This window comes from Protopterus annectens, chromosome 14.part0 (genome assembly GCF_019279795.1).
Source record: "Protopterus annectens isolate FY-2018-M chromosome 14.part0, PAN1.0, whole genome shotgun sequence".
Classification (NCBI taxonomy): domain Eukaryota; kingdom Metazoa; phylum Chordata; order Ceratodontiformes; family Protopteridae; genus Protopterus; species Protopterus annectens.
The window spans coordinates 314,629,212-314,642,430 of NC_056748.1; the positions used below are offsets into that span (position 1 = coordinate 314,629,212).

A 13,219-nucleotide genomic window follows, 5' to 3' on the forward strand; every position below is an offset into this window, starting at 1 on the left:
CAACATATTAAACAGTTAGAAAGACTTCAAAGATTCCTAACCAGAAAGATCACAGGTCTAAAGTCCATGAGCTACCAACAGAGTCAGGAAGTGCTGTCCCTTTATTCAAGGTTTTATATGCTTTTGAAGAGAGAGAAATCTCTGTCTTGCTTATGACACCATTAGAGATCCGATTGTCCCGGACCTCCTTTATTACCAAATATGCAATATCTCTACCAGTACTATAACCAGAGTCCTAAATCTTCACCAACAAGTAGCTAAAACATTGCGGAGGGACAGTTTTATAAACCAGCACCTTCCAGACCTCTGGAATAAACATTTCCTGCATGTTAAGCAGTGTGTTTCATTAGCTTCCTTTATGAATAACATAGACGGCTGGATGGGTAGCCACAGATTTATTCCAGGAATGACTGCTATGGCTGCTCTGGAGAAAGGAGGTGAGGCCTGAGGGAGGGTAGTGAGAAGAAGTCAATCATCATATGGCTCAGTGGTCTTGGAATATCTATGAATCTATAGATCATGCAAACTGCCTGGATGGTAAATGGATCCACTGGTTATGATCGCTTGCACATCACACACTATCTGACAGTTTACAGAATGACAGACATTTATGTTCCCAAACCTTTTTGAAAGTGGTGGAGCATTTGTTGCTACACGTATGCAATTTATGTTGCTCTGTATTTCAGGGAAGCAATTGATGCCATACCTCTCAACTGTCCAGATTTGAGGATTATATTTTTGGTCTGATCCTCATAAAATTTTTGGTTTTCTGACAAATCATTGAGGATTGAAGTCACTAAATAATGACAGTTGTTTGAGTTTAAGACTTCATATCCTTCAAAAAATACGTTAACACAATACCTCTTATTATACCAAGTTTCTAAGTTTATATGGGCAGTATTTAAAATTTGTCCCTATTTTTGGGCTTTTGTTACCCCCATTATTTTTGGCTTTGCCCAGATTTCTTGTGCTGAGAGGCTGAGAGCTATGAGTGATGCCATTGTACGAATGGCTGGTATTAGCTTTCTCCTGTGGTGTGGAGGATCACATATGGTTTCTTAATGTATGTAAAAGCATTATATTGAGGAAGCTGTTGTGTATTATGGAGGTGGAAGTCTATTAAATACCCAGCATGTCACCAGTTAGACTATGAAAGGTCCTTGTAGCCAATATGGAAAGAGCTATAAATACTTCAGTCTCCATAGATATGGGAAGGCCTTACTGTCCTACTGGTATCATGGGTAGGTGACACATGCCAACCAGACCCACACAGTTGTGTGATAAATAGTCTGTTGATCAATGAAACAGTGGTAAGTCAAATGCTTGTACTATTTCTGTTGGTACTGGATGGCACTTCCTACATACCTACTAGAGCTAGTAGTGTGTAAGACTACATTATGCTGCTACATGGCAGCTGCTAGGGAATTGGGCATACCTGCTATATATAGCAAAATTTTTGGCATGCATTGCCCTTTTGTATGCTGAACATGGATATGCACAATATTCTCTACAAAGTATTTTACTACCATGTTTCATTTGCATGTAATTACACAGTTATTTGCATATATTTTCTGACACATATCTGTGCTCATTCTGCTGCAGCAAAATAGGGCAATGAGTTGTTACTAGTCTGCACCAAGCTGCACATTGCTGATTCCTGTGCAAGTGCATTCTGTGCATCACACGACTTGTGTATAAAGCCAAGCCAACAATTGTTATAGTAATCTATGTCCTACACTTAAACATTTTGTTTTTCATCTAAGATAAGTCTGCCTGGAAATAATGGTGTATTAATATTGTAAATTCTATTAGAGATCATCCTAAAACTAAAACAAAGTATCCAAATTATCTGGATAGTTGATAAAAGCTGCCTTAAAAACATTTTTTAGATAATTATTATGAAACTATGATGTTAATCATTTCCTATAAAAACTGCATGCATCCAATTATAATTAAGAAATTAAATAATTTATTGGAACAGTGTGAGACGAGGTGGGTTACAAGGTTACATGCAGATAGGTTCCCTAGACTGAATGCAAATATTCCCCTTAAGGCTTACTTACAAGCACGGCCACTTAGATAGAAATAGGTCTTTATGCATATGCTTTATTTCATATTTTTTATATTTTATTATATTTGAATCCATTTTTTGTTTGTACCTTCTGTATTTTATTATATGTTTCTTGCATTTTTTTATTTTTACTTTGTTGTGCTAAATTTTGTGTTATTGTTTGCATTTGTTTATAATGAATTAATTTATTCATGATGCCTTTATGGCTATTAGTTCATTGGATGATGTAACTGATGATGTGTGATTATTTAAACAGAATACTGTGGTTTTTAAAATGGTCTGGTGAAGCACCTTTGTGTTGGTGTGAAAGCGCTTACCAATAAAACATTTATATGATTTATCTGCAGTGTTTTGTCCAATACAACTTTTGTTTGTTTCTCTGCCTTTGGGATTTTATTTGTGCTATAGGATGTTTATCCACTGAGGTGTACCATTTTGCTTGTTCTGTACAAATTAATAATTAAGTGGCATGTTTCTTATAAGCTCATGTCTGGCACACTTAATGTAAGGGTCTAAATCAACCATAAAATTTTAATTAAAAGGTCAGAGATTTGGACAGTCAGATAAATGTTATATACACGTAGAGTTTAAGGGGTCTATATCACTTTGTCAAAAGCTTGACTGAGTGAATAGCTAGTCATTGAACCCTAGTCAGTGAAAGCTCAATTAAACAAATGATCGTTTCAGTGAAAAACTTCCTAGGGAAAGGACGTGATTAGCCATCATTGAGGATTTGCCCTTTTCTCCACTATAGTGTGATCTTGGAATTGATACATTTAGTTGGGGGGGGCTGTGTAGGATTTTAAATTTTGTTGTATTTGTTACAGATGGTTGCTGGCCTACTAGTGTTGTTTCCCAGGCAATGTTTTGCTGAAATGGTCATTTGCTTAATTGAGCTTTTGCTGATTTAAGTTTGACGATTAGCGATTCACTCAGTTAAGCTTTCGACAAAGTAATATAGACTTCAGTTTGAGTAATTAAGATTGAAATAATATATAAAAATGTATATAATATAAAAAAAAATATATATATATATATATATATATATATATATATATATAAAATAGTATCTGGTTTTCTCTTAAACGTCAGTGTGTTGTTTCCTAGACACTACTGTAAATCTGAAGTACCCTGCATCTTTTACCTGGATCTCCCTTCCTTGATCCAGTCTGTGGGTGATTACAATGGCTCTACATACCTGTAGGGTTACAATACGATATATGTGGTGGTGAGCATTGCAAAATGGAAACAGCAGGTGTTCTCTAGGGGGATACAGTGGGTAGAGGCCATGTACTGTGTAACTGAACACACACATCCACTAAATATGTGTTTTGCCACAGTTGTACAGATACTGAAACTGACACCTGGGGAGGCAATACCTATCACCAGTTGTACAGATACTGATAATGACAGCTGGGGAGGCAGTACCTAGGTGATGTTCATAAGCCAAGAGAATACAGTGCTGCTGCAGGCACTCTGCATGCATTACATGTACCTACTGGCCAAAAGTGGTACCAACCAGATCTCACATACTGCATACTGTAGGCAGAAGTATTGAGACATTGTGGTCATCCTGATCACCATGGGGTGTTGCCCATCAAAACTGACATGGCAAATGGAAGCTGAGGAGCTTTTGGGTTAATCTCTAGACAGCAGGACCACCCCCTTATATGTATGTGAAGGGTTAGATATGGGTCATCTAGGTGTTCTTTCAAACTGATAGTTATCTAATTACAGTTTGGGTGATCAGTTGTGAAATAATATTTCACATTTGCAATAGGTGATTTAAAAGATTGTTTAAAGGAAAGTTCAAGTAAATGCCAAAGTTCAAATAATATAAGGTGTGTGCTTTCCTCAGGGCATAGAGAATAGCTAAATCCTAATAATTATTAGACCCATCTCAGTACTTAAAAAATGAGGCCTTGCCACCCCACAACCATGATCTCATTCTGTCTGATTTTCTGCCCAGTGCCCTAACTGGTTTGCTGTGTCCCCCCTTCCCTGCGTTTTTCTCTTCATATCACCCTGTTCCTTGCTGATTATCTCTAACCCTTCTATCCAAATTAGAACTGACTGACTGAACCAGTCTTTGAGCCTTTTTTCTGATGAAACATTCCATTCTACCTCTTGCAACCAGTAACTTAGTACTCTTTTGCCTTTTTAAATGAAGACTGAATGAACTTCTGTCATTGGTTACCAGTACTTGCTAAACTTGAATGTTGTCCTGGCTATACACATTAGGACTGAGGGACCCAATTTTTGAGCCTGTTCTTGATGGAGAGTTAGTGGTGAATTTTCTATTTGCTATTCACAATTTGCTAACTTTAAATGTTTTTTTTTAAATCAAATTAGGATTAGCTGACTGACTCAATCTTTGTGCCTGTCCTGCACTCTATTTTCATTCTACAGCCCTGCACTTGCTCGTATAAGTAATCTTATAAGTAAGCACTAATTAAACTAAAGCACTACACCCTCTTATACTCCCTTTAAGTACTTGGCTCCCTATTGGTCCTTTTTGATCATTCAAAAAGTAGTTCCTTATACTATTCTGGCATGTCCAAAAGTCAGTTTCGGGTTTACTCTCCAGTCCAGCTGGTGAATCTGGGAATCTTGAGGCAATGTTACAACTGCCTTATGTACACAGACCACCCTCTCCTCCTCCCAACAAGCTCAAATATATGTGAGAGATGCAACTATATAGCCAAACTGGAGGCTGAGCTCTCTCAACCCAGTACTGGCGCAGTCAGTCAGGAGGAGAAGGTAACCACACACACCACAAATCCAGTCTCACATAGACCTATCGCAACAGCAAACCAAACACATAAACACACAAAAACATACTCGGAGGCTCTAAATAAAAATCTGCCCAAGCAGCAGAGACCTCCATAGCAGACATCCAAGCAACCGCTACCCCACAACAATACCCACGTATCACAGAGTTCACAAAGTCAGTGTGCCACACAGTCACAGCCCTTAAGGCTAAACAACACACCTAATACACTTGTAATAGGTGACTCTATTGTCAGACGCACTGACGTCCCACTCACCAGGCTGAACAAGGAGAAGGTCACTGTAAGCTGCCTGTCAGGTGCCAGGATCCGCCACATAACACAAGCACTCAGGTCACTCCAAAGCAAGTACAAATATGACTCCGTCATTGTCCATGCTGGTGTGAATGACCTGAGACGTACCTCCCTGCACTACATGAAAAGAGACATAGAGGGGCTCTCTGATCATGTAGCCCAGGCCGGTACGACCCTGACCTTGAGTAGCATCTTACCCTCACCAAGAATGATGCCACAGTATAAAGACAAAATGATCAATTTTAACAATTGGCTAAAGTATTGGTGTCATTCAAAGGGGATCCAGTGTCTGTCAGCCTGGGATGACATGCTCGGCAAGCCATGTTGCTTCACTAGGGACGGCTTGCACCTGTCACCCCTGGGCTTTTGAATACTGTCTAAGGCTCTTGCCACCTCCATAGTGCCTTTTTTAGGCAAGGCTTAAAAGACAAACCCACCTCCATAGACAACACAAGGAAAAAGAAACTAAGGGTAATGCTGCTCAACGCCAAAAGTCTAAACCTCAAGATTCACGCACTCGAGGCTCTCCTCAGTATGGAGAATATCAATATTTGTGCAGTAACAGAAACCTGGTTCAAGGCTCCCAAGAGCACCCCAGCTCTACCAGGTTATACCTCATACCATGCTTTTCGGCCCCAAAACTCAGACCGAACCACAAGAGGAGGGGGAGTATCGATATTCATCAAAGATACCCACACCTCCAGGTTAGTGGCACTGCACAAAGCATCGGAGACCATCCATGTGCAACTAACAGTGGGCAAAACTGCCTTTCAGTTTGTAGCCTGCTACAGACCACCCTCCCAAACTCAGGAACCCCACTCGGCTTTCCTGAGAACACTGGCGAATATGAATGTCTCCCCAAACACCATCATATTGGGTGACTTCAACTACCCAACCATAGACTGGGAGCACTACTCAAGCCCCAACACCCTCGCCCAATGGTTCCTAGAATTTATAAACTCAAATGCTATGGAACAACTGGTCACCACTCCCACAAGAGGGGAAAACATATTGGACCTGATCATCACCAACATGGGGACTCTATGTCCATACCAGAGGTATACCCCTCATTGGTAAGATCTGACCATAAATTAATCTCACACTGGACATCCATATCCTGTCCCCACCCCCAGCCAAGGAAACCACGGTGAAGAACTTCTCAAAAGCAAACTTCACACTTCTCAAAACCGAGGTGGAATCCTTCAAAGCCCCCGGGCCAGTGGAAAATACGGCCCAAACCGCAGAATCTTTTACAAACGCATTCTATGGACACCTACAGGAATGCATGGATCATGCTATCCCAAATAAAACCAAGACTCACTCCTCCAAAGACAGGAGACCTGTCTGGTGGACCCCAGCCATAAATAAGCTATACAACAGAAGAGGAAGCTACTACATGATAGAGCAAAATCCCAAAAAGGGAAGGCATCTCTGATCACTACTAGCAAGAAACTACGATCCCTCATAAAATCATCTAAGGCCAGCTTCGAAAGAAAAATTGCAGAAGATGCTAAAGATAATCACAAGACCTTCTTTAGTTATGTCAGGAACCTGGGTGGCAACTCCCAGATATGCTCTGAGTTAGTGCAAAATGACAAAAAATACACTGAACCCACAGACATTGCCAACATCCTGGCAGACAGGTTCAGTGCAAACTCCCCCCCCCCTCCCCTCCAAAAGAGCAAATGTCTATCCCAACAGAGTGTAGCCTCCCTGACATCATGGATGCACAGGTGAGAGCTGCTCTCTCCAAAGCAAAAAACACAGCATCAGTGGGACCGGACGGTGTCCCGGGCTGCATCTTACATGAGCTCCAAGAAGAACTGAACCCTCACATAAAGTCACTGTTCAATCTCAGCCTTACTACAGGATATATACCCAAGTTATGGCGTACAGCAACATTGGTCCCACTCCACAAAGGTGGTGCCACAACGGATCCCGGAAACTATCGCCCTATAAGCCTGACTAGCCTGGTCTGCAAAGCTATGGAGTGTATCATCATGGAACTCATAAACAAAGACATTGGGAACCTCCAAACACTGGATCCTACCCAATTCAGCTTTGTTAAGGGCAGATCTTGCCTCTTGAACCTGGTCAACTTCTTTGAAACAATCACCAAGGCCATAGATGAAGGGAAGGTAGTCCACACAGCCTACCTGAATCTCGCAAAAGCCTTTGACACAATACCCCACTTGGGCATCATAAATAAGCTCACCAGCTTAAATATCAACCCCTATGTCACAAGATGGGTTGCACACTGGCTCAGGGATAGAACCCACATGGTCAGAATTGCAGGTGCCATGTCAGACTCTAAACCAGTTACAAGTGGCATCCCACAAGGCTCAGTTCTGGGACCTCTCTTGTTCGGTATATATTTCTCTGAGGTACAGGCTAACATGGGAGGACTATGGCTGACCAAGTTCACAGATGACTGCAAACTGGGTGCCATATTCAACTCACTGACTGACACAAGCATCCTCCAAAAGGGTCTTACAGAGATGGATAACTGGTGCCAGAGCCATGGCCTAAAGCGAAATGCCAAAAAGTGCATAGTCATCCCCTTTGGGAAAAACAAAGTGCCCACAAATTACCACATAGGTGGTAATTCATTAAGTACGGAAGAAGTAATTAGGGATTTGGGAACCCACATAGATAGCAATCTCTCCTTTGACAATCATGTTGCCAAAGTGGCTAGAAAGACCTTCTATATAGCCCACCTTATCACGAAAGGGTTCACATCTAGATCAAGAGAGGTCATTGTGCCCCTCTACTCATCACTCATTAGGCCCATAATTGAATACAATGCCCCATTTGGGATGTACCTTACCCGACACCTACAGCAACTGGAAAGACCCAAAAGGTACCTCACCAAGAGGATCAAGGGACTCAAACAGATGCCCTACGCAGTTAGGCTAAAGAAACTCCAGCTCTACTCAGTTGCTTACCACCTACTCAGAGGCGATCTGTGCCTGACGTATAAAGCCATGTCCAACCCAGAATTAATGGACATGCTCCACCTCAGGAAATCCAAATCCCTTAGAGCTACACACTCCAGAGACTTAAATCTCAGCACAGAAATAAATAGGACATGCTGGAGGGACAGATTCATATCCCAGAGGCTCCCCTCACTCTGGAACAAAATCCCAATCCATGTTAGGCAGAGCCCCTCAGTGACCCCCTCTTCAAGAGAAATCTTGACGAGTGGATGGGAGATTGTAGGTTTACCCCTGGGATCTCTTCTGTGTCCCTACTAGACAGAGGCACAGTAAACTAACCTTAAAAGGGTTATCTTCTGTGACCTACTATACAGAGGCACAGTCAACTAATCTAAAAGGGTGGTGAAAACCAAACACACTCTTGCTAGGCTTATAAATGCCCTAGAGAAGATAGCTTAGTATCAACCTATGAACCTATGAGCCTATACTACTGCTGTTGCTTGATATCGGTAATGTGCTGGCTCTGGGTGCTTCTTAGTTATCAGTATGTTAGAAAGCATAGGGCACATAAACTCCTTTCTTTACATCAGGTCACTTAATTTGCTAAGTGCCCTTTAAATATCTATGTAAGCTCCAAGTCTCTCTCTTATTGGCTTTTGCTGCTCAGGATCTTTTATTCATCTGAAAAAATCTATCTATCCCACGTCTCCTTATATCTTTCCTGATTATCAGTCTCATTCTCATCCAAATGCCTGCTGATTGACCTGTCACAGTACTGCAGGATAAATCACTCACTCTCTGCTCAATACAATAGTTAAAACTGTTTTTTTTTCCTCCTGATGTGGCATTCTAGACAAAGAATTCCCCTGGAACTCTAACTTCCTCCATAAACTTATCTAGTCCCTGGGATCAGGATTCTAGCATAAACTACTAAATCCGTGTTCCCTTACTATCAGCAATTAGACAAAATTTTCAACCTGTGTAAATAGAAATGAAGCAAACAATTATAAGTATCCTTCACAATATCTAGCAGATCTTAAGTTCTGTAAGTACCATCCTCAGCAGCACATAACACACACTTGTACCTCTTCTTCAACAATCAGTATTTGTAATACTACTTGTTCCTGTGGCATGAAACAATCTCTCATTTCTCATGCCCATCACCAAATACAGATGGCACCCCAGCTGACATCAGTTCCAGGAACATAATGTCCTGCAAGGAGGAGTATAGCCAGAAAAAATCTCATTTTGTGCTCAGAATCTCATATTGTTCCCTTTAAATGTGGTTTGAATTTAAAAAAAAAAAACATTTTTCCAGATGTTTTGCCTCTATGTGCCTAATACACAATGTACATAATTTTCAGGTATTGTCTCCAACTATAATGCATTTTTTTTTGCAGAAGTATTCCTATCACTGAGGAAGTTGTGTACAGATATTTGTAGTGCACATTAGTATAGACAGTTACAGAAATATTCTGATTTCAGTAAACAACACTTAACACTTAACATGTTAGTTCACCAGCTAAGGGTCTGATGTGAGCAGTGTTTCCTTTTACATTATTCATATAGGTAAATGTTTTTTTACTATTGCTAATACATTAGTGGTGTTTAGTAGGAAATGAAATTCACAGAGAATTTAAGAAAGTTATTGGCATTATTTAAATAGTTGAAAACGACCTCCAAAGAACCAGAAAAAGGTTGAAACACAATTTTATTACCAGTTGTTAAGCGCTTTCGTTACAAAACTTCATCAGAACAACAAGTGCATACTAAAAAAACTCCAAATATATACTCCTATTACAAGTCACATGATATTATTAATTAATTCAACAGCAATTAAAGTCATATACACTTCATATTATACATTTTTACAATTGATTAAAAACTAATACTCAAACTCCAAATATAATACATCCTATTTACATATATAAGTGTAAAATAATAAAATCTAAATCACCTTAAGCCATAATGCATAAGCTTTAATAAGGGGGTAATGGAACAACTGTTGTTTAACCCAGGGTGGTTGTAGGCATTTAAAAATATTTCCCATCTCAACTCATACCTGTCTAAGTGTTCATCCATAATCCACCCTTGCATATCTTTTTTAACTTGTTCAATAATTAAAAATTAAAACTATGGTTATTAAACCTATCCACATGTCTATAAAGTGCATTAGTGGATTTTTTTGTTCCTAATGTCTAAAATATGTTCATAAATGCGCTTCTTAAAATGTCTACTAGTTTTTCCAACATAAAAAGCTGGACAGTGATTACATTGTACTAAATAGACCACATTAGGCGTATTGCATGAATAACACCCCCCTCACATTATATTTCTTCTTTCTTATCTGAAAAGTATTCATAGAATTTATATAGGAGCATATGGAACAACACCCACACTTTTTTGTACCAGAACATACTCTATTATCCGTAGTCTCGTCTTTAAAGATCTATCCTTCCTGTATACCACTATTGGTCTTGGACCTAATTTTTCCATCATATCACCATCTTTCAGGAACACAGCCCAATTTTTACAAATACTCTCAAATATTATTGAACTATCCAAATTAAAGGTAGTGATAAAACTGAGTGTATAGTTTTGATTCACATTTACTGAATCTCTACCTGCAATTTCTGTTCTTTGTTGTCCCATAATAGGTACATAAAAACCATTGTCCCTCTTGGTTTTTACTTCTTGATACACCCTGTTTAATAAATCTTCAAGGTAGCCTTTTCTTCTAAACATATCCACCACTTTTTTCGCTTCTACTAGAAAATGTTCTTTTTAGAAACCATTTTAGTCACACGTACCAGCTGCCCCTTGACCACAGCCTTCTTTTGGTGTATAGGGTGCCAGCTGGAATAGTGTAAATAAGTGTTTGAAAAGGTAGGTTTTCTATATATATTAGAATAAAAACATTGATTATTATAATCTTTCCCTACCTCCACATCAAGAAAAGAAATTTTATCTACACAATGCTCAGAAGAGAATTTTAAAAAACCTACAGTGTTGTTTGCATAAACCAAGAACTCTTTTAATTTTTCTTCTGTACTAATTCAGTAGATGAAAACATCATACAAAAATCTGACGTATAAAGACCAACAAATGGAAAATTCACAGTGCAAGATATATTCTGCCTCTCACTGGGCCATAACATGATTCGCAAAACTGGGGGCATATGCAGCCCCCATTGCCACACCAGTGGTCTGTCTATATGTTTGACCTTCAAAATATGTAAAATTATTTTTCAAAACTACCTCCATTAGAGTTAAACAAGCATTTACCAGGGTGTTGCTCATTGTACCTGTAGAAAAAAGTTGTTCTTCAAACCATGATAAACCTGCATCATGTGGTATTACAGAAAAAAGGTTGTGAACTTCCATAGTCACAAAAATTCCAGTATTGCAATATGGGATAGCATTGCACCTCTCTAAAAATTGCCATGAATCCTTTAGAATATTAATGTTATTAGAAATACCCTTCTTGACATGACTGTCTATCCACTGAGCAATATAGTATGTTTTTGACGTACAACCATCAACTATTGGTCTAAAGGAAGGGTTATCAAGACCTTTATGTATTTTCGGAATACCGAATATACTTGCTAATGCAGGTTTTTCATTTACCATAAAATCATAATCATTCTTAGTAATTTCACCCTGTAGCAACATGTCTTCTAATAACAAATCAATCTTATGGAATGCGACATTGATTTCATTTTGTGAAACTTCACTATATTTCTCAGTGAAAAGTAATGCATTAATTTGATATTGATAATCCACTGAATTCATCACCACCACCCCTCCCCCTTTATCAGGTTTCATTACCCTATCACCATCATCAGTTAATTCATGTATTAAAACATTCTCATATTCTGCGACATTCAAATATTCAAACTAATTTCTTTTTGTATCTATTTGATGAATGTCAAATTCACACATTTTTTCAAAAGTTAAAATAACATTATTAAGGGGAGGATTAAATATACTTGAACGGTGTAAATTATTTTGCATACTCTGTTCATCAGTGAATAACAATTTAAAATAAATTTTCCTTGTATACAATTTTAAGTCAAATATAACATCAGCTATATTTGCTTTCCGGGTTTGCACGAAAGTGAAACCTTTAGAAAGAATATTTGCATGTCCGGTATTTAATGTTTTTGATGAATAATTGTATATCTTGAAGTTACCAATAGTGTTTTCAATAATGTTTGCCATACCAGTACTCACAGTTAAAGAATTGCCCATAACTGCCACTTCATTCTGTTCCAATGTTTCAAGAGACTATCCCATATCAAAGTTATCACTAGCCGCATAATCGTAAAAAAACATTGTCCATAAAGGAATTAACCTCCAATAATAGTTGCTCGTTTGTTTTGGTCGGGCCCCTTGTTGAAAATGCATGTCCTGTTGCTGCCATGAATGGAGCCGCTTCTTTCGGTTTTGATTTTGAATCCATTCAGTTCAACGTAGGCCCGCCCCCTCTAAAGGGGTAGTTTGATTTGTAACTTCCTGTGTCCTGGTGTCATAGATATTCCCTTGTTGCTGATTGGTTCTGGGTTGCTCATTGCCATGGAAACCTGGTGGCAGTGGATATGCTCTATTTTGTGAATATATCTTCATATCACGTTTAATTTTGTTGATTTTACGATCAAAGTTTTTTGCACAAAATTCATTAACTGAAGTAAAAAATACTCTGAAAATCCCTGTTGTACTGACCAAAGGATAAATGAAAGCGGATGATGTTATTCAGTTCAGTAAGTTTTTGATCAAGCTCATCAATACGTATGTTATTATATTTTGTCATCAGTCTCTTTAAGTCACATCCAGCTCTATCAAAAAGAGATTGTAATTCATTTAAGAATTCTGGGTTAGTAGCAGCCCACGTTGGGGTAACGCCATAGTCGCAAACCCTTCAGTACCTGTGATAGTTCAGTATTCATTTGTAAATAATTATTTTCAAGCTGAGGGCGTTTGTATTCAAATAAAGTATTTTCAAATACGTCTAATTGGTCAGTTATAGTCACAAGTGATTCCATCTCACTGCTATTATTATAATCAGCCATACCTTTTAAATTGAATGAAAAATTGTTAACTTTCCAGTCACATACATCTCTTACAGGGGTT

General features: G+C 38.7%; 1 protein-coding gene across 1 annotated transcript in view; it reads right to left on the reverse strand.

Moving 5' to 3' along the window:
- The window catches only part of LOC122788658 (deleted in malignant brain tumors 1 protein-like), a 1,289,564-nt gene that overhangs the window by 567,155 nt on the left and 709,190 nt on the right, over positions 1–13,219 (reverse strand). Inside the window, exon 26 of the mRNA XM_044055554.1 lies at positions 11,395–11,964. Coding sequence (XP_043911489.1) covers positions 11,395–11,964 — 570 coding nt within the window. The remainder of the gene's footprint in view (positions 1–11,394; positions 11,965–13,219) is intronic.